This window comes from Alligator mississippiensis, chromosome 6 (genome assembly GCF_030867095.1).
Source record: "Alligator mississippiensis isolate rAllMis1 chromosome 6, rAllMis1, whole genome shotgun sequence".
Taxonomy (NCBI): domain Eukaryota; kingdom Metazoa; phylum Chordata; order Crocodylia; family Alligatoridae; genus Alligator; species Alligator mississippiensis.
In genome coordinates, this window is record NC_081829.1 from 10,590,449 (window position 1) to 10,612,680 (window position 22,232).

Genomic DNA, 22,232 nt, shown 5'->3' on the forward strand with positions numbered 1-22,232 from the left:
GTGCCCCCTTAACCAACTGACTGACGGGAGGCAGCGGCGGCGGCAGAGGAGGAATCGGCAGCGGGGGCAGCAACAGCTGATCCCCCAAAGGTAAGTGGGGCAGAGGGACCCGGCGCAGCTGAGCCGGATCCGGAGGGGAAGCCCCCCGGGTCCCATATAGCTGAGCTGGTAGGGAGCTGTGCTCCCAAGCTGCGCAGCGCGAACAGAGCGCGCAAACAGGCGCGCTCTGTGAGAGCACGCCCGTGTTTGCGCAGGCGTTCGTGCCGGCGGGCGGGCCGGGAGGGCCAGGAGTGGGACTCCTGTACGGGTAGGGAGTAGACACCACACAGATCTACAAAAAGCAGCTCAGAATGGTGTCTACGAGGAGTGCTGCTAGGGCCTCTGCCCAGGGGGACAAGGCTAACCGGGGCTGGTCTGAGGCCTCCACCCAGACTGAGCCCATGGGGGAGCTGATGTCCCCCTACCTCCTGGCCTGTGGGGGATCCCCAGCAGGGCCGGGGGGGGCAGAGATTGGGGGCCCCCACACCTGTCTGGCAGGTGCCCGTCTTAGGGCTCTGGAGGCGCAGGTGAGGGAGCTCCAGGAGGAGGTTAGCAGGCTGAGGGGGATCAGGGAGGCGGAGGATGAAATTGACAGTTATTTCCTTTCCCTGCAGGACCAGGCACCGAAGGAAGAAGCAGCCCGGGGAATGCCCTCCGCAGCAGAGTGGCAGACGGTCACAGCCAGGACCGGAGCAGCTCGCAGAGAATCGGTACCAGCTTCTCCAGTTCGACTGGAGAACAAGTACGAGGCCCTGGCGATCCTGCAGGAGATGGAAGGGGAGGAGGAAACCCTTGGGCAGGAAGAAACACCACGTTCTTTACACTCCGAACAGATCAAGAGATCCAAGAGGACCCAGAGGAGGCGACGACAAGTGCTCGTCATAGGCGACTCCATCCTGAGAGGTATGGAAGGGCCCATCTGTCGCCAGGACCCCTCAGCATGAGAGGTATGCTGCCTCCCTGGAGCAAAGATTCGGGATGTGACGGAGGTAATCCAGGCCAGGATCAAGCCCACCGATTACTACCCCATGGTCCTAGTCCATGTGGGTACTAATGATGCGGCCAGGAGAACCCCCGATCACCTGATGGTGGACTACAGTGCTCTGGGCGGCGTGCTGAAGGAATTCGGTGCCCAGGTGGTTTTCTCTTCCATCCTACCAGTGAACGGACGCGGAAGACGGCAGGAGAACTGTATCCGAGAGACCAACTGGCGGCTTCGGCAGTGGTGTCTCGAGGCAGGCTTCGGCTTCCTGGACAACGACCCGCACATCACGATGAGGGACATGCTCAGCTGGGATGGGCTTCACCTGTCCCCCAAAGGTAAGCGTGTGTTTTCTTCTAGGTTGGTGGATCTCCTCCGGCAGGCTTTAAACTAGGCTCGTCGGGGGGAGGGGAAGATGAGGGCGGGGGAAGCTGTGGACCACCAAACCATGTGGCACCCACAAGGACAGCCCAGCCTGAAGAAAGAGAGCATTGGGAACCTGAAAGCCATGGGGAGGCCAGCACTATGGCACAGGTAAGAAACGAGAAGGTAAGAATCAAAGGGCCCCTTGGGACTCAGAGCGGGGCGGCAGCAAAGGCACCAGTCGCAGGTCTCAAGTGCCTATATACTAATGCTAGGAGCATGGGGAACAAGCAGGATGAACTAGCGCTCCTGCTTGCACTAAACACCAATGACTTAGTGGGGCTAACGGAAACCTGGTGGGATTCATCCCATGACTGGGCGGTACATATTGAGGGTTATAGACTGTACAGAAAGGACAGGGTGGGGAAGAAAGGGGGAGGGGTTGCGCTCTATGTCAGTGAGCAATATACATCAACCCTCATCAAGACAGAATCCACGGTTGAGGAAGTAGAAGGATTGTGGGTTAGGCTACATGGGGGGCAAGGAGAAAGGGATTTGGTGGTAGGGGTCTGCTACAGACCCCCACATCAAGGGGAAGAAAGAGATTCGGGGCTCCTGAGGCAACTCTCGGAGACCATAAAAGCTAAAGAGGCGGTAGTCATGAGGGACCGGTAGTCATGACCTACCCGGACATCTGCTGGGAGTCACAGACAGCAAAGTCCCACCGCTCACGCAGGTTTCTAACCTGTGTACAGGACCTCCTCCTGACTCAGGAGGTACACGGTCCCACTAGGGGGAATGCCATACTGGATCTGGTATTGGCAACGGGAGATGACATGGTAGCGGACCTCCAGATCGGTAGCCATCTGGGGGCCAGTGATCACCTAATAACAGAATTCACCATAAGACGGCGAGTGGGTAAGGTAACTAGTAGGGTGAAAGTGCTAGACTTTAGGAAAGCTGATTTCAATGAACTCAGGCGATTAGTCAAGGACACACTGCAGAGTAGATATGAAGAGATGGAAGCCCAAGAAGGGTGGCTGTGCCTTAAGGAAACGATCCTTCGGGCACAAAGCAAGCCGATCCCCGAGAGAGGCAAAAGAGGGAAAGGGGCCAGGAGGCTTCCCTGGCTGACCAGAGAAATCCAGAGCAGCCTAAGGGACAAAAGGGGAGCACATAAAAAGTGGAAACAAGGACAGATCACCAAAGTTGAATATACCTCCTCTGCTCGTGCTTGTAGGGAGGCAGTTAGATGGGCCAAAGCTACCATGGAGCTGAGGATGGCAACCCAAGTAAAAGACAACAAGAAATTGTTTTTTAGATATATAGGGAGTAAAAGGAAGGCCCAGGGAGGAATAGGACCCCTGCTAAATGGGCAGAAACAATTGGTGACGGACAGGGGGGACAAGGCTGAACTCCTCAACGAGTTCTTTGCCTCAGTGTTCCTAAGTGAGGGGCACGACAAGTCTCTCACTGAGGTTGTAGAGAGACAGCAGCAAGGCGCCAGACTTCCACGCGTAGACCCTGAAATGGTGCAGAGTCATTTGGAAGAACTGGATGCCTTTAAGTCGGCAGGCCCGGATGAGCTCCATCCAAGGGTGCTGAAGGCACTGGCCGACATCATTGAAGAGCCACTGGTGGGAATATTTGAAAGCTCGTGGCACACGGGCCAAGTCCCGGAGGACTGGAAAAGGGCCAACGTGGTCCCCATTTTCAAAAAGGGGAGGAAGGAGGACCCGGGCAACTATAGACCTGTCAGTCTCACCTCCATCCTTGGTAAAGTCTTTGAAAAAATTATCAAGGCTCACATTTGTGAGAGCCCGGCAGGACAAATTATGCTGAGGGGAAATCAGCACGGGTTCGTGGCAGGCAGATCGTGCCTGACCAATCTAGTTTCTTTTTATGACCAGGTTACGAAACGCCTGGACACAGGAGGAGGGGTGGATGTCGTATACTTAGACTTCAGGAAGGCCTTCGATAGGGTATCCCACCCCATACTGGTGAACAAATTAAGAGGCTGTGACTTGGATGACTACACAGTCCAGTGGGTGGCGAATTGGTTGGAGGGTCGCACCCAGAGAGTCGTGGTGGAAGGGCTGGTTTCGACCTGGAAGGGTGTGGGCAGTGGGGTCCCGCAGGGTTCGGTCCTTGGACCGATACTCTTTAATGTCTTCATCAGTGACTTGGACGAGGGAGTGAAATGTACTCTGTCCAAGTCTGCAGATGACACAAAGCTATGGGGAGATGTGGACACGCCAGAGGGCAGGGAACAGCTGCAAGCAGATCTGGACAGGTTGGACAAGTGTGCAGAAAACAACAGAATGCAGTTCAACAAGGAGAAATGCAAAGTGCTGCACCTAGGGAGGAAGAATGTCCAGCACACCTACAGCCTAGGGAATGACCTGCTGGGTAGCACGGAAGTGGAAAGGGATCTTGGAGTCCTAGTGGACTCCAAGATCAACATGAGTCAGCAGTGTGATGAAGCCATCAAAAAAGCTAATGGCACTTTATCGTGCATCAGCAGATGCATGACGAATAGGTCCAAGGAGGTGATACTTCCCCTCTATCGGGCGCTGGTCAGACCGCAGTTGGAGTACTGCGTGCAATTCTGGGTGCCGCAATTCAAGAGGGATGCGGATAACCTGGAGAGGGTCCAGAGAAGGGCCACTCGTATGGTTAAGGGCCTGCAGACCAAGCCCTACGAGGAGAGACTAGAGAAATTGGATCTTTTCAGCCTCCGAAAGAGAAGGTTGAGAGGCGACCTTGTGGCTGCCTATAAGTTCATCACGGGGGCACAGAAGGGAATTGGTGAGTATTTATTCACCAAGGCGCCCCCGGGGGTTACAAGAAATAATGGCCACAAGCTAGCAGAGAGCAGATTTAGATTGGACATTAGGAAGAACTTCTTCACAGTTCGAGTGGCCAAGGTCTGGAATGGGCTCCCAAGGGAGGTGGTGCTCTCCCCTACCCTGGGGGTCTTCAAGAGGAGGTTAGATGAGCATCTAGCTGGGGTCATCTAGACCCAGCACTCTTTCCTGCTTATGCAGGGGGTCGAACTCGATGATCTATTGAGGTCCCTTCCGACCCTAACATCTATGAATCTAAATTTGCGGACAATACCAAACTGCAGAAAAATGCGAGCACACCAAAGGATAGTGTAAAGATCCAGGACGACCTTGACAGATCAGTTCTATGGGCTGATCAGAATCAGATGAGGAAAACAACAAGATGAGGAATTCAACAAGGAAAAGTGCCGGGTCCTTCGTCCGAGTAGGAGGAACCTTCACTACAACTATAGGATAGGCAGTAGCCCACTAGCTGGCACGGCATCTGAGTGGGACCTGGGGGGTCACAATCAACCATAAGATGAATATGAGCCAACAGTGCGAGCAAGTTGCCAGCAGGGCAAACAGAACTCTGGCATGCATCAGCCGATCTGTTGCCAACAGATCCAAGGAGGAGCTTCTTCTCTACTCAGCATTGTTGAGGCTGCAACTGGAGTACTGTGCACAGTTTTGGGCACCACACTTCGAGAAAAATATGGATCAACTTGAGAGGGTGCAGAGAAGGGCCACCCACACGATTAGAGGCCGGGAGGATAGGCCCTGTGAGGAGAGACTCTGGGAGCTGCACTTGTTCAGGCTGGGTAAGAGGAAGCTGTGAGGTGACTTGATAGCTGCCTACAGATACGTCGGGGGGAACACCAGGATTTGGGGGAGCAACTCTTCAGGAAGGCATGCCTTTGGAGAATGAGGTCCAACAGTCACAAACTGATAGAGGGAAGATTTAAGCTGGACATAAGAAAGAACTTCTTCTCCATAAGGGTAACTAGAACCTGGAACGCACTCCCGGCAGAGGTGGTGCAGTTGCCATCCTTGGAGGTGTTCAAGAGGATGCTGGATAAGCACCTCGTTGAGCCAGTTTGAGCTCTTTAACCTTCTGCCTATGACAGGTGACCTGATTTGATGATCTTACAGGTCCCTTCCAGTCCATTGACGCCATGACTCTATAACATGTTTGCTTTTCTATCACCAGCACCACCAGCAGTGCTACTGGATAGTCCCAGACAGGGTAAGAAAAATGCCCTATGCAGTTGAAACTGTATGGTGGATTTAAAGTGAAAGAACACAGTTGCCCATGCTGGAATTTGGCCAGGATGCTGCAGCTTTCCCAAGGTGTCACTAATTCCCTAGCTTACATAGCAATGGGTACCATTACTTCAAAATCAACAGAAGCAGAAGTGTGAAAGCATCTCTTTAACTTTAGAATCTCAAAAACAACAGAACAGCATCCATGCAGACTTTACTTACCTCTTCCCTGAATACAGAAGCTTGCTCCTTACAACCTGGCAAACGCTGAACAAAGCTAGCCACCTAAAAAAAACATTGGAAACACTATAGTTAACATAAAATTAAAATGGCTCCATCAAATTAAGATTAATAATTGTGTCTGAAAGTTAAATACCTATTATACTAACAAATGATACTGGACATTTCTAGAACTGGAAAAGATAAGGGGAAAAAAACCCCTCCATTTTTTCAGTTTGTTTCCTTCGTGGATTTGACAACACTTTTTGCCTACAGTCCATTTCATTGTTTCCTGTGTATAGTTAGCTAGTTCCTCCCTTCTTAAAAGAGGTCTTTATAAAACAAGATAACATTATTTTTAAAGATTTAAAAACAAAAACAAAAAAACCCCAAGATATATTATTTAGAAGGGGCTCTGTCAGAAAATGAAAGTTTTGGAAATTAAGTTTTTAATCAATTTAATTTGATAATGTCCTTTACGAGGCATGGTTCAGAGAATTGCCCACATGTATTTTTCCTAAAAAAGTAAAACAAAAGCCAGAAGAACATGAAAGATGTAAGCACCACACAGAGAGAAGTTTTGTGGTGATACAATGGCTATAATTAGGATTACTAGGATAAAAAGAATGAAAATTATTTTTATGTTGAGTAACAGGAAAACTTTCTAATGGTGAGTATAATTATACTGTGGAATAATTTCCCCAAGACTGTAGAGAACATTCAACAACTTAGGTTATTTAAAGCTGGAGTATACAGCATAAGGATCACTCCTGCACTGGAGTGGAGAGCAGCAGGAAAAGGAAACAGCCCAAATGGCTTAACATATATTGTCTTTTCCAGCTGTAGCTTCCATGGCTCATAGGAGATTTGTATATTGAGGAATAATCTGATCAAACATCTTACTAATTGGATGTTCTCAATGGGGAAATAGCTGTTTCATAAGGCCTGTTCATTTGAGTTGGTACAGATACAGCATTTCTCTCACTAAGACAAATGGACAAACAGCTAAAAAGCGACACCGTCAGATACCATTTCCTCCTTTTGCCTTTTTAATTCTTGATGGCCCAACCCACTTCTAAACAGTTAGCATATAGGGGTTCGTAGCAGGTAGATCATGCCTGATTAATCTAGTCTCTTTTTATGACCAGGTTACAAAACACCGGGACGCAGGAGTAGGGGTTGACGTCGTTTACTTAGACTTCAGGAAGGTCTTCAATACGGTATCCCATCCCATACTGGTGAACAAGTTAAGAGGCTGTGACTTGGAAGACTACACAGTCCGGTGGGTGGCGAATTGGCTAGAGGGTCGCACCCAGAGAGTCGTAGTGGATCGGTCGGTATCGACCTGGAAGGGTGTGGGCAGTGGGGTCCCGCAGGGCTCGGTCTTTGGACCGATACTCTTCAATGTCTTCATCAGCGACTTAGACGAGGGAGTGAAGTGTACTCTGTCCAAGTCCGCAGATGACACAAAACTGTGGGGAGAAGTGGACACGCCGGAGGGCAGGGAACAACTACAAGCAGACCTGGACAGGTTGCACATATGGGCAGAAAACAACAGAATGCAATTCAACAAGGAGAAATGCAAAGTGCTGCACCTAGGGAGGAAAAATGTCCAGCATACCTACTGCCTAGGAAATGACCTGCTTGGAGGCACAGAAGCGGAAAGGGATCTTGGAGTCCTAGCAGACTCCAAGATGAACATGAGTCGTCAGTGTGACAAAGCCATCAGAAAAGCTAATGGCACTTTATCGTGCATCAGCAGATGCATGACAAACAGATCCAAGGTGATACTTCCCCTCTATCGGGCGCTGGTCAGACTGCAGTTGGAATACCACATGCAATTTTGGGCGCCGCGCTTCAAGAGGGATGTGGATAACCTGGAGAGGGTCCAAAGAAGGGCAACTCCTATGGTCAAGGGCCTGCAGACCAAGCCCTACGAGGAGAGACTGGGGCACCTGGACCTCTTCAGCCTCCGCAAGAGAAGGTTGAGAGGTGACCTTGTGGCTGCCTATAAGTTCATCACGGGGGCACAGAAGGGAATTGGTGAGGCTTTACTCACCAAGGAGCCCATGGGGGTTACAAGAAATAATGGCCATAAGCTAGCAGAGAGCAGATTTAGACTGGACATTAGGAAGAACTTCGTCACAGTTAGAGTAGCCAAGGTCTGGAACGGGCTCCCAAAGGAGGTGGTGCTCTCCCCTACCTTGGGGGTCTTCAAGAGGAGGTTAGATAGGCATCTAGCTGGGGTCATCTAAACCCAGCACTCTTTCCTGCCTATGCAGGGGGTCAGACTCGATGATCTATTGAGGTCCCTTCTGACCCTAACATCTATGAATCTATAAGAGCCACCACCTCTGCAGTTTTGACTCCACTGTGATGTAACACACAGCCATGACATCAGTTTGGCTTTCAAGAATTTGGGGTACAGTTCCCCCCCAAGCCCCTGCACCGATCTTCTTGAAGCTCGGCAGATATCATGCTCTCAGCAGAGGCCACCATCCCTGCAAGTTTCATCCAAATTGGACAAAAAACAACAAAGTTATAGATATTTCATTGATTCCCCATTACACCCTGTGCCCAGATCTCCAAGGCAGCTCCGAAGCTTCGGAGCTGGTTCGTCCGGATCGAGGCAGAAACCTGGTCCAGACCTCCGGACTGGATAGCGGCCAATCGAAGCGGCTGGATCTGAAGCCGGATCGGATCGCTGCTGACTCGCACAGGCCTATTAGCATATGAAATACTTTCTCCTATGGATCCCACCATCTCTGTATTTGGCAAATCCTAAATTCCTACCACTCACCTTCCCAAATAAGATCTGCCTTTTACAGCTGACGTTTAAAGGCACTGTAGGGTGAATTTAACTGTGACTCTTTAAAAATGAAACTAGCAAGGTTTCCTTTGGTTACTTTTTTACCCAAGTATTAGTTTCACAAATTTCTGCACAGCCATGGTAAAAGCTCTATGACCATAGGTGGCAGAAGACTAGGGCTAATGGGGTTTAGCTTCCCCCAAACTGGGCCAGTGACAGTGGCTCCAGAACCACCACTGCCAAGCACCATGCCCAGCGCTCCTGCTGCCCACTCCTCCAGTGCTGCACACACAGCACTAGCGCATGCCAGCCCGGAACGGCCCTGCGGGAGGTATGGGCGGGGTCAGGCGGGCATGCTCCACACTGTCCAGCCCCCACAAATAATATTTTCTAGTGCTTCTTATTACAGATGTACAAAGCTTCGGTCACTTCACATTTGATTCAGCAGAGCTTTGGCCCAATTCGGTGGCCAAATCTAATACAAATCAAGAGACCCTTTAATCTCTCTGAATTAAATCAGAACCCTCTGAATTGATTTGGAGAGATTCGGACATAGACAAAGCTTTAAATGTTTTTTCTACATGCCTCAAGGTACCAGGCGGCTCGTGAGTGCTGCAATGGCAGGGTGGATGGAGTGTCCCACAGAAGCATGGGGAGCTCCCCAGAGTGCTCGCAGCAGACCTGGAAGTGGACCAGAATCACTTCTGATCCACTTCCAGGTCCACCAGGCCCCCCCCGCCCCAGCACCCCACCGGCTCAGTGATTGGTGCCTCCTGGGTCTGGAGGGGAGGCACTTGGGGTTCTCCACGGCCGATTGCCGAGCTGGAGGTGGGGCCCTCATCGCGCTCCCCAGTGGACCCAGAAGTGGAGCAGAAGTACTTCAGTCCACTTCCAGGTTCACTGCTGAGCATGTGGGGGATCCTCCGCACTCCTCTGGGACACTCCATCCATCCCAGCATCCACGAGCGGTGCCTGGTACCTCAAGGTATGTAGAGAAAACATTTAAAGCTGTGTCTATGGCTGAATTGCAGATTCTCCAAATCAGCATTGAATCTTCAGATTCAGATTCAGCCAGATCGAATTGGGGACAATGATCTGAATCAACGAACTGAATCACTGTCCCTGATTCGGGCCAAATCCAAATTGAATAGGGCCTGTTTCACACACCCCTACCGCTTATATTTATGAGGTATGCAGTTCCAGTAACCCCCATTGATTTCACTGTAATTGTAAATGTACAACACCTGTCAGGATCAGGAACAGTATTTAACTAGTGTCATGCCAGCAGGGAAAGCTTTTTAAGGGGAGCTGCAAAAACATTAACTTTTATAGGAAGCAGATTTGGATCTTCTGTATGAAAAGATAAATCCAGCCTAAGTTATGAGGACAGTTAATGGTCCCTGGGTTTCCTTTACAAAATAAGTCTCATAGAATTTTGAACAATATAAACACCTTCCTACAGGTTTCTGAACTGCCCTACTGAATTTAATAGAGAACATTAGCTATGATATAGTACAGTGATTCTCCATGGCATCTTCAGGTACTGTAAGATCCTTTTAAGAGTTGTGTTGTGTAACTATCACAATTAGGTGTGCGAACACCTACATAATTCACAAGATAAAGCCAGAAATTTCAAATAGGAATCCATAGCATCGAAAACATTCTGACCTGTTGTGGTCTTTCTGGGTGCATCTACACATGCAATTAATGTGATGTGATAAACTCCAGAGCACTTTGAGCCAGAGTGAAACTGCTCCCAGGTGCAGCGTTTACATGCGAGTCCAGGAGCAGGCCCCTGGACGGCTGGGCTGACCAGGTGCAATTTATGCCCTTGGTCACCATCTACATGTATGTTTCAGAGCTGTAAAGTACTCCGCCATACGACAGTACTGTCCCCGACCCTACTATCCTACGGCAGAGTTAATTAGTTTACCACATCCTAATACTGTTGCACATGTAGACAGTGATGCTTTACAGAGGAACCAATTAGTTAACTCCACAGTAAAGTGCATGTATAGGTGCACCCTCTGAGTTTCTTGCAACAGAAGAACTGCTCGATGATTTTTCCAGTCAAGAAATAAGTGAAAACTAAAAATTGGCATTTTCTGAGGGGCGCCTTGAGTCTAAAAAGGTTGAGAAGTATAGATAGAGTAGATTAAACAGGCAATGGAGACTGAAGCCAGGCAACTGTTCCTGGAAAGGATGGGCTGGAACACTTGGATATTGGTGGGCTGAGGAAGCCTGCCTGATTCACAGCATAGCTAGAGGAGTAGGTTGGTGGGGGTCCTGAATCAAGACATGCCTTAGCCCAAAGGAGGTTCTCTGGAGTGGGAACTGAACCTGGAAATGTGGTGGTCTAGAGAAACCTTCCTGAGTTGTGGCACTGCCTCCTGAAGAATGACTGTAGAATCTCTCAACTAAAGGGAAGGAGCTGCATGTCCCCACCAGGAGCTGAAGGGGATCTTAAGGAAAACCCTGAGGGGCCAGGAATGCAGTGGCAGAAACCCCTGAGTCAGTGGGACGGTGACAGCTACAACCAGAAGCTCTGGAACATAGGTAAACCTTCAAGAAGGAAGAGGCCAAAGGACACTGCATTCTGTGAAACTTCATAGATTAGTATTATAAATTTGAGGGGGATATTACTTTAAAGACTTACTGACAAGAACTCTTTTTTGGGAGAGATTTTTCTATGAGAAAGTAAACCCTAGCTTGCCCTTTCCTTCCAGCAGCATTCTCTGTATGCATAATATCTGCAAGGAAGCAGTCCCAAGGACATGGGTTTGTATGCCAGGGAAGGAAAAGAGGTCTGTATCCATAAGTTTTAGAGCAGTTCCTAAAGATCCTAGTAAGTTCCAGAAAACTGTCCCTAACAGTTGCAGTGAGGTCTGATTTGAGCCATTATTGAAATCATCATAACTCTGACATCTGTAAAATTACTTGTCTCCTGATAGACACTGGATGCATCTAAACATGCAATTAATTCAAAGCAATAACTCTGAAGCAGTTTGAGCTGGAGTAAACTACTCCAGGAAGCAGCATCTACACGTGCACCTGGGACAGCAGCAATATGAGCTGGGGCAGAGCAGTTTATGTCAGGGCATTGGGCACAGGGGGTCAGTCCCAGGCTCTGGGTAGTGGCATCAGGAGGTGGAGCAGCTGGCTGGAGCACAAGGGTGCTGCAAGTGTGGAGATATATGGTTAGGCAGCACAATTTACACCTGTGGTCAATGTCTACTCTTCCATTTAGTCACAGTTAATTACCCCAACAGTACTATCTTAAGGCAGCATTAATTAGGGCCATATGAAGCTTCGGTCACTGATTCAATTCGGTGGAGATTCAGCCCGATTTGGTGGCCAAATCTCCAAATCGAATCAGAAGACTCTTTAATCTCTCCAAATCGAACTGGAACCCTGCAAATCGATTCGGAGAGATTCAGAAAGATTCAATGATTCAGACACAGACACAGCTTCAAAATATTTTTTCTACATACCTCAAGGTACCAGGCAGCTTGTGAATGCTGAGATGCTGGGGTGGATTGAATGTCCCACATGAGCATGGGGGGAATCCCAAGCACTCTCGGCAGCAGACCCAGAAATGGACCAGAAGCACTTCCAGTCCACTTCTGGGTCTGCCAGGAGGCCCCCCTGTGCCCCCCAGGCTCTGCGACTCGGGCCTCCTGGGGCCCCCCCATGGCTCATCACTGAGCTGGGGGGGCATGGGTCCCCCCACCCCCCTGTGTTTGGCGATGAACCCAGAAGTGGACAGGAAGTACTTCTGCTCTACTTCCAGGTTCACTGCCGACCACGCGGTGGGGCCCCCTACACTCCTGTGGGATGCTCCATCTGCCCCAGCATCACAGTGTTCACAAGCCGCACCTTATGTGCACCTTGCCGCGCCTTCTCTGAATCAGCATTGAATATTCAGATTTGGATTTGGCTGAATCGAATCAGGACAGTGATTCGAATCAACAAATCGAATCCAGCCTGTTTCACACATCCCTAGCATTAATTAATTTACTGTGACCTAATACCATTGCACATGTAGATGGTGATGCTTTACTCCATAGCTAATTAGTCCACTCCACAGTTAAGCACAAGTGTAGATGTTGCCACTGACTAGCATATTTAATTCTCTCTCTTTTACTGAGTTTTGTTTGCAAAGGTAGTTTAATGTTGGTGTCAAACCTACTCTGCAAACTCCTTTTAACACCAAACTAAAGTATGACTGACAAACCTGTAAGGAAATATGCACATAGGAGCAGGGCCTTGTATCCATATGCATTCTGCACAAGGACAGTCCTATCATCTCCCTCCCACGCCCCCACACACACATGTATTAACATCTCATGCAGGACTAACTAATGAGCAGTTCAACTCTTTGTCGTGTATTAGTATACTTCTGAAACTAAATCCCTCCCATTTTGACAACATAACAGCAAGCTTTCTGCATATAGCATGCCTACATACAAATTACAGCTCCTGTTGCCTGGACAGTGTTACTGCAAGGAAATCTTTGCTTGGGCCCAACTGCTGCTGGCCACGCTATAGCTTCCCACCTGACCCTGCATCTGCCACCAATGAAATAAGCTCCATGAACTTGCTCTATTGGGCACTCCAGAGATTGGCAACGAGGCACAGTAGATGGCTTGCAGCAGCTCTAAGTGCATTTCTCAGAGCTGTGCTCAGGCTCTCTTAGAAGAGCATCATTGAGGAGTGAACTCAGGTTGGCTCTGAGTTAGCTACTCCTTGATAGTTGTGCCCAACAGGAGAAAACAGGCAGGGCTTCTTTAAAAAAAATAAAATCAAAATCAGCAGGAGACACAGGGTTGGGGAGAAGCTGTATAAAGTGGCCTCAGCTGGTGGAGACTGAAGAAAACATTTATTCCTTAAATGTAAATTTCATAAAATAAAAACAGATCTTTAGTTTCAAATGAGAAGAAAACTTTACACTGTCGTGCCTACTGTTTCAGGTGAAGGATCTCTCTCTGCCAGAGTTCAAAGACACGAGGGACCAACTAGGATAAACTCTTGCTTTGTAAAATGTGTTAGAAGTCCACATTCGAACAAACCAGATCTAGGTTGTGCCTACATGTAGCAAAGCTTCCTAACTTTTTATCAGCATCCTAGGCCTCAGGCTACATTTCATCACACATCCTGATCCCACAAGTTCTACTTGTATGGAAACCTCACTGATTGTTGGGAATCTCTCTGGGAACTCCAGATGTAGAAGACTCACAGAATGGGGCCTCTTTTGTTAGCACTTATGACCAAAATGTTTATGACTGTAGGAAATGTCCTGTGTTACTTTAAGTGATCTCCTTCTCCATGAAGCCCTCACAGTCTCCATCTTTCAAGTGGTTACTAACATACCATTTAACAGACTGCAGCCAGACCACAGTCCACTGCCTTTTGGGGTTCAAAGCTCAGGATCATACTGCTCCACACTCACAGTGCTCTGTGTTTATGTTCGCCTGTTACCAATTTAATACCCCAGTTAAATTCACTCTACAGTGCCTTTAAAAGTCAACTGTAAAAGGCAGATCTTATTTGGTTTGTGCTCAATTCTGCTCTTGATGAAGCAGCCCCAACATTTTGCCCATAATAAGAAAACATTCCACTTGCTTCTACATCAGCAGAGTAACAATCCTTGTTTTCCCCGATTTTACTACAGGACTTTCTGGAAAACTGGCCTGGAAGCTTTCTCGACTCCCAAAGGAAGGCACAGGGATGGTCAATCATTCACACAGATTCTCTCCCACTCACTTGTTATGAATGTAATTTAAATAAGTTTTCACTGAGAAAGAGAGTAACACTGAGTTTTAAACAGACAACATATTCTACCTCATACCTGCTCGCAGGCTTCAGTCTCGTGATATTTTAATCCTTCTAGACTCCAAGGAGCTCTACAGAATAAAGAGCTAAGTCAAGATCTAACTTCTCTGATGACAGAAGACAGTGAGGAAAACACTTTCGGAAAACCTCTAAGACTTTCTATGCACCATAAAGCAGCAAAATAAAGGGCATAAACTTTTTTTTCTGCTTTCCAGGTCACCTTGCTCCTTGTAACCATCTACCTTACAACATGTTTCTCCTGCATAAAAGGCCTAGCAATTACACTCCAAGAGTCAAGTTGCTGCTACTTCCTAGATGGTGTTGCAAATACTACTCATGCCCCAGGCAATAAGACAAAGACAACAGCTCAGCACACAACAGATACATACTGTATCACATATTACCTGATTGCATGGGACAATGCTTATTTAGGAGTGCTGCATCTCGTAAGCTGGGGCTGAAAAAATGTATCCCCAGCTGCATCACTACATCTATTGGAAATCAGGTTATACTGTGGACAGTTTTGTTTTGTGTGTGAAACAGACAGGGAGAGGAAGAAGGAAGCCACGCATATAATTTTGCTACTGCCTGCATTGTAAAAGTGAAGCACCAGCAGAGTCAGGGTAGAAAAACCATCAGGGTACCCAGTATTTATTGCCAGCATCATGTTTTAAGACTGAGGACTACAAGGATCAGATACAGGTGGCCAGAAAAAGAACTGGAATCAGGGAAGCCCCACAGGTTTGACAGGAAAAGGTTAATACAGATTTTTTTTTCAGGAATCTGCGTAAAACTTCTTGCTGAGCCAGTATTTTCCTGCATATGCCAGAGCTGCAAAGCAAATAGATAAATCAGTGCCTGTATAGGGGAGAGAGAAAAAAAAAAAGATGTCTTCCAATTAGCACTACAAAAAAAGGGAGACCTGAGATTCCCTCAAGTGTAACAAACAGAACAGGTAGACATACAGCAAGTGACTCACCTCTTCCACGGTCCATTTGGCCACATGCTTGGCAGTAAGGCCTGAAACCTCCGGTAGCAGCTTGCAGTGCTGCTCCCAGCAGAGATGGAGGCGGTGGGTCGGGTTAGAGGACAGGGAAGGCATGAAGACAGACTGATGGAGGGCCTGCTGCAGAGTGAATTCTGTGTCTGGAAAAGGAAACAAGAGGAGCCACAGTCAGTTCTGAAACAGGAGCAGGAAAAAAATGGTGAGGGGGGAGGGGGAGAAGAGCATTTAGGAAGCAAAGAGAAGGTGGAACAAGCACACGCAGTGCTGTGACATGGCACGCTGTATTCAGAGCATGTCCCCCCCAGAAAGGAAAGGAAAAAACCAAAACAAAACAAAAAGGTTGCCAGGCTGAAGGCTTTATTTTTAGCTGCTTCTAGGGAAAATGATGTCATGCTGCTGACAGAAGATGTTTGCTTTTTATTGACAAGGTGGACGAGTTCTGGTAACAGCATCTTCAGCTGGAAATAAATGGCACCCTTCCAGTTCACAGCAAGTAACCAACTACGCATGCCAGCTGATGGCCTGCGCCGAATACCCTCCTGCCCCCACTAAGAGAAGCTAAGGCCTGTAAGGCTGGCGGTTCCCCCCAGACACCAATATTGTTTTCCATTTGTCAAAAGACGCTGGTTTTATAAAACAAAGCTAGCTCCCTCCCAAATGAGATCATTCGATTAGTGCAGAATCATGATCCGATAGGGATTTGTCTGGTAATACAACAGGAAGTGAAGCAAAGGATAGAAACAGCACAGAGCACGTTCTTATGGTTTCAATAGTTAATGTTTCTCATCCCCTTTCCTCCCCCTCCAAAAGACACAAAAAGGAGGCATTTCTAAACACTAGAATGCTTCCTGTGAAATGATCAAGTTATATGGTGCCACCATGTGGCAATGAAGAATTATGTTTTGCTACTTTATAGGCAAGAAAATAAAAGCAGAGTATAAAATACAGTTTTCATCCTTGTCTTCTCTCCCCTGCCAAAAACATGACTAATAAAATTATTAGGGTAGTGCCCAAGGGCTGACATGAACAGGGCCCATTAGTGCTAGGTTCTGTACGAGTGCAGAGTGGGAGACACCCTGTCCAAGGACTGTGGAGAGGGGCAGAAATGACATGCAGAAGGAGCAATGTCATGGCAGGAAGCAGAATATTCCATGATTCTTGAGGGTTTGGTTTAGCTAGGAGGGGATCAGCTAAATAGAAAGGCAAGGGATGAGGGTGAGAGTGTGGGAGTCAAACTGATATGAAAAAAAAAACATGGATGGGGAAAGGGTTGCAGAGTAAACAGTTTTCAGGATGTCCAAAGTATCTTGCTTTGGCTATTTCTACTTGTACCAGGCACTGCCTCTGGGCATCTTTTCTCTGCAGTCTTCTCTTAGGGCCATATGGCAGAGGGGAAAGGCAAGGACCCAGATAAGTCCTGGTGTCCCTATAATCTTCCCTGCACAGTTCCGGGTGTGCTATAAATTAAACTCCTGCATTTATCCACAGAAGAAATGCAGCTTCCCTTCCTTTGCCCAGTCAATGTATCCCACCCCATTCTGAATGGACTACTTTTGACTAGAAGAGACTTTGGACTTCATGGAGCATTTACTGCTTGCCTTCAGGTGGTGATGACTTGCATTCTCTGCTACTCAGGCTTAAGTCAATTAATACCCTAGGAGGAACAGGCTGTATATGCTCAGGCAATTCCAGTGAAAGGGAGGGGAAGGGGAAGACTAACAGGATCTATCCAATTCCAACTTCCATGTTAACACTTTGAAGTTATTCCAGTGTACCTTTTTAATCTCCCAGTTCTCATGGCATCCTTAGGTCTAATCAGTACTCCTTTCTTTTTGCCTTGCCTTTGGGCTAGCCTAGCAGAATACAGATCACACACACAATCCCTGCACTGCCCACTTCACGAGACAATTTTCAGCAAATGTTTTTGCAATGTCAGAGTGCTAGGTGATCCCTTCCTCTCACCAACCACAAGAGGAGAGAAAGAAGCAGGAGAGGGTAAACATTTTCTACCTTTTCAGTGCTGCCCAGACAGACTGATAAAAAACTATGACTCAAACCTTATAATGCAACATCAATGATGTTCTCAGTATGTTCATCAGAATGATGTTCTCAGTATTGTGCCTTCAACTACATTTTAAAGCTGCAGGGAAGCAGAAGGGTCAGCAAATACATTTAGGGACCATATACTACACTGGAAAATTCACTGAAGGACAGGAGACTACAGGGGAAAAATCACTAAGAAAAAGATGGATTAACAGGAGAAAAAGCTCAAACGAGCTTCTTTACACCGCAATCGTAAAGAAGAAATGGCAATCTTCCGAGATCTCCAAGCCTTTTTCCCAGACCATGGGAAAACATTGCAAGATGTAAAACGTAGCCCAGTACCAGTTGATACTGGCTTCATTATTAGATACAGAGACCAAAGGGGAAAGATACAAAAATAAAGGCAGGTCCAAGAGCGACTAAGAATTTCTCTTCATATAAGGGAAAATGCTGAAAGGAAAAAAATACTCCATAAAGTAGAGGACTGCACAAGAAGTAACCAACCCAAACTATAAAGAGGCTGGTTTATGTCCTTTCTGAGGTGAGAAAGGGGAAACTATTTATAGTCATAACTACACCTCTTCCTCCAGGGACTGTGGAATAACCTCCAGAAAGGAGCATATTAGAAGCACTACACTTTCAATTTCTAGCAAAGCATAGATTAGATTTTGGGGATAATCCTGTAGAAGGGGAGAAGGGGGAGACTAACAGGTTCTGTCCAACTTCAACTTCCAAGATCACAAGATTCATGCTAACACTTTAAAATGCAAAGCAATATGTAACATGTTTCAAAACCTATTAACATAATGAGCAGCATGACACTGTTAAAAATAACCCAGACTCACTCTTCTCACTTAAATTCTTGAAAACTTTACAAGTGGGATATTGAAGTTCCTCAGATTTGTGAACAATCCTTTGTTTTTCTGGCATCTTTTAAAATTTTTCTGTTGTGTCCACTATTTCCCCCTCATTATTTCTTTTTCACTCATTTCAAACAGGCTGTTCCTTCACCCTTTTGTCTCTTCTGTCTTCACTGCTGTTAAACTTTTATGCTTTTCATTATACCTTTCATTATCTTGGGTGCATGGCAAGGGAAAGGGAACATGTACATGTCTGCTCCTAAATTTATAAGTGGTTGTGAAGTGCTGTAAATACCACTGAGGAGCAGGAACTGCTCAGGGGGATAATCACTAGGAATAATCAAAACAATTTTCTCTTTGCTTAAACTGACTATTGTTGGAAAGCTTCTAACTATGATTTGAGGTGGTTATTTCACAACTGACAACTGGTGGAACCCCTACTGTTCTAATTATTTAAAGTTAGATGAGACAAAAGCCTGGAACAATACACTGTATACCAGTGTACTGAGAGGCCAGCGGATGGCTGCAGATGGCTTATTAGAATTTCCTCTGTAATACTCATGATTCTGTTTAAGGTGAGTGTAAGTGGAACAGGTACATTTTTTTCCTTAAGGCTAGAACAGACAGTACTGCTGCTGTGTTGCCATACCTGGAAAGGTTATGTAACCATGACCACAAAAATGAGCAGGAAGTAAAAATGATTTAAGACAAAAGGCAGGCACTTGCCCCAATTTTTCCTGCTTAGCTATTTTGGATTGGAGACATATTACTAAAAGCTGGGTCAGCTTGGTTATCTGAATTGGCTTTTTATAGTAAAGCTGAAAGTTAAACATGTGGTTTGCCAACATACATCCAGTGAAAACCACTTTAAGATTAACTAACTGTGTTCCAGAGGAAACATTCCACTTTCTACCCTGCCCTGATACTCTCTTGCTTTCTGGATATTAGGAGAGTTTTAAATGCCTGGAAAAAAAAAATCACTGAAGCAATTCTAAACTGCTGCCATATGAAGACTGCCTGATGTCCTTCATAGGAAAGGGCTTGGTGGGCCTTAGTCCAGCTCTCACAGACAGATGTTCACCTGAAAGCTAGGACCACAATAAAGAGTAGCAATTGGCTCCCCTGTTGTCTGCCTGAGCACAGAAGCTGAGGACTGAATAAGGAAATCAACCCCCCCTCACCATTAGAGATTGGTTTCTTCAAAGATGGAAGAGAGTACATCCACAGGGAAAACTTCCTTTCTTGCTAACGTTTTGCATGGAGAAGACATAACACTCTAAAGCTGTTTACAGACATTAAAAAAAACCTAAAAAAACCCCCACACTTTACCAGAAGAAACAGCATGTTAGTTTGACCCGATCCTGCAGCATCTGTATAGATTAGGCACTTTAGTGGGGCTTTTTGGAACTTTATCCAATACCTGATAGAATCAGCTATTAGATAAAAGTGCCAAAAAAGCCCCACTAAAGCAACTGATCTATATAGACATTGGGTGACCCGGGTCCAACTAACATGATGCCTCTTCTGGATATAGGCTGGGCTCAGTGTGGGAGCGTGCCAAGTTTAGAGTGCCATTTTTTGGGGTGGGGGTTAACGCTTCTAAGTAGCCTAAAGCATTAAGTCTAATTGATTAATTCATTTAACTGAGAGTGTGAGGAAAGAAAGGTAAGAGACATCTAGATTGTAGCATGCATTTGACATTTCTGGCATAATTCACCTGAGTAAGGAAGCAGACTTAAAAAAAAAACATATGGTAAAAAGTAGTCTGATAGGTTTGATAAGTGCAACACACAAGCAAAAAATAAAATAAGATAAAATTCAACCAACCATTTCCACAGTCTTCCTGCTTCACCAGCTGGAACTTTATATAGGCATGTTGGGAACCAAGCCTGAAAAAATAAAAGTTTTATAAATGTAACAAGGCACAGACCATAGAGATCAATGCTCCTCTACATGGAGCATCAACAGGATTCTTTTAAGAGTCCCAAGATCTTTTTCCTTTTAAAACTGGCAATAACATCACTTATTTCTCCTTTCACTCCTCTCCAGATCTCTTCCAAGTAAGGGTTACGCTGCTAAACGCACAGCAAAGAATGTGGATTTAAGTACACCACAGGCAATGGAAAGACACTGGATACATCTTCACGTGCAATTAGCACAGAGCAAAACTCCAGTATAAATGCTGCACCTGGGAACACAGCACACTGAGCCAGGGCAAAACAGCTCTGGCTGGCAGAAAGCCTGGGGTGGGGAAATCAGTCTGCCAGCCCAGGATTGCTCCTTCCCCAGCTCAACATGCTGTGGGAAACGACGGTGCTACAGTGTGGGGCTACCTGGCAGGCAGCCCCTGTACTGTAACACCCTCCTGACCCATCCAGCCCTGGTCACCATCTACATGTCCATTTTGGCATGCTGAATTCTGCCGTAGGATAGTACTTGTCCCATACAGTACTTAATTAATTTACTGTGCCCTAATAGGGGTGCATGTATAGACAGTGATACTTTGCTGTGGAGCTAATTAGTCATCTCTGCAGTAAAGCACATGCGTAGATGCACCCACTGCCTCCCAAAGAAGTGAGAAATGCTGTTACTCATTATTTCAATCACACAAAATTGTAAACTGTGTGGCACCTGGATGTTTTACAAAGCCACTGCTTCCCTCCCTCATTTCAGACAGGGCTGCAGTAGTGGAAGTGTAACTGCTGGTGCATTAAAACATGCTGCAAAGTCTTATTTACTTTATTTGTTTCACTTTGGTATCTGTAGATGATTCCTCTTCCACCCAGTCTTTCTCCCGACTGTTTTCGGACTGCTCTGACAGACTATGGACACTGCTTCGACCAGATCTTTCAGCATCTTGCACAGAAGATTTTCTATAGAGACAATAAGCCAGGTTTATTAAACTGGAAGGCACCTCTTTCCTCTCCGCAGAAAGAGGAATGTTGATTATTGTTTTACTTGTAAAGAAAGTTTGAGTAATAATAGCTCCCAGGCACCATCTAGTGGTTTAAAATGTATTCTCTCTTCTAATTATTATTGATGCAGTACACAATGCTTTATGCTTTAGTCTTTAGTGCTGATGCAGAGATTACGTGAAAGAAATCAGCCTCTGCAGCTGAGGCTCTGAACTTAGCATCAGCAGGAATGTACTGAAGCATTCGTTTTAGTGCATCAAAAGATTTAAGGATTTTTACACTTTGATACCTTTGGATAACATTTAAAAGACTTTACAGGACTAAGTGTGGTGCATAGAGTGAGCTGCAGCAGGTGTGCAAGGCAAGGGGAGGCAGTGGGGCACTCTATGATTTGCACCATAGAATTCAAATTTCCCATTAATCAGAAAATTAAGTATTTAAAACAACAATACATCACATCTGTAAAGTATTTTGTAACCTAAGGATTCCAGAAAAGAGATGTACAGAACCACTGAAACACAGACACCTCTGGGGTTAAGGATGCCAAGTAGGATCAAAGCACACTTCTGGGAGAGAAAGGAAAATTTTGGCCAAAGCACGCAAAGGACAAGTCCTCTTCTTACTAAAGATGTCCTGACCTTTTTAAAGTCTAAGGGGAACAAAGGGGAACAAAAAACAAATACACAAACAGTGTGGCTAGAACGCACCTTGCTGAGATCTTTATCTATGGCTCCATAGGCATGTAATGCAATAAAACTCTTAATACTCAGTTTGGCTTAGTAATATATTTTGGCTGATCCCTGCATCCAAGAGGTTGATGCATAAATTTTCTTCAATGATACTCAACTCTCAGCAACAGTTGAAATTCAGATCTGCCAACCTGAAGATTCTCAAACTACACAACAGGCTATATCTGGGGTTCTCAACCTTTTTAGACTTGCGACACCTTTTGGAAGATATCAACTTTTAGCTTTCACATTTTTTACTCTACAAAAATAATAGAGCAATTCTGCTGCTGCACAGAACTCAGAAAAACCACAACAGACAGAATGTTTTTGACACTATGAATTTTTATT

At 46.2% G+C, this 22,232-nt stretch overlaps 1 protein-coding gene across 4 annotated transcripts in view; it reads right to left on the bottom strand.

Annotated features, from left to right (window-relative positions):
• LOC102560930 (lethal(3)malignant brain tumor-like protein 3) overlaps positions 1–22,232 on the bottom strand; it is a 99,631-nt gene that overhangs the window by 13,711 nt on the left and 63,688 nt on the right. For all 4 annotated transcript variants that reach the window (XM_019488704.2, XM_019488685.2, XM_019488693.2 and 1 more), the window contains 4 exons: positions 20,980–21,114; positions 20,069–20,130; positions 15,312–15,478; positions 5,695–5,757 (listed from right to left, as the gene is read on the bottom strand). In XM_019488704.2, coding sequence (XP_019344249.1) covers positions 5,695–5,757; positions 15,312–15,478; positions 20,069–20,130; positions 20,980–21,114 — 427 coding nt within the window. The remainder of the gene's footprint in view (positions 1–5,694; positions 5,758–15,311; positions 15,479–20,068; positions 20,131–20,979; positions 21,115–22,232) is intronic.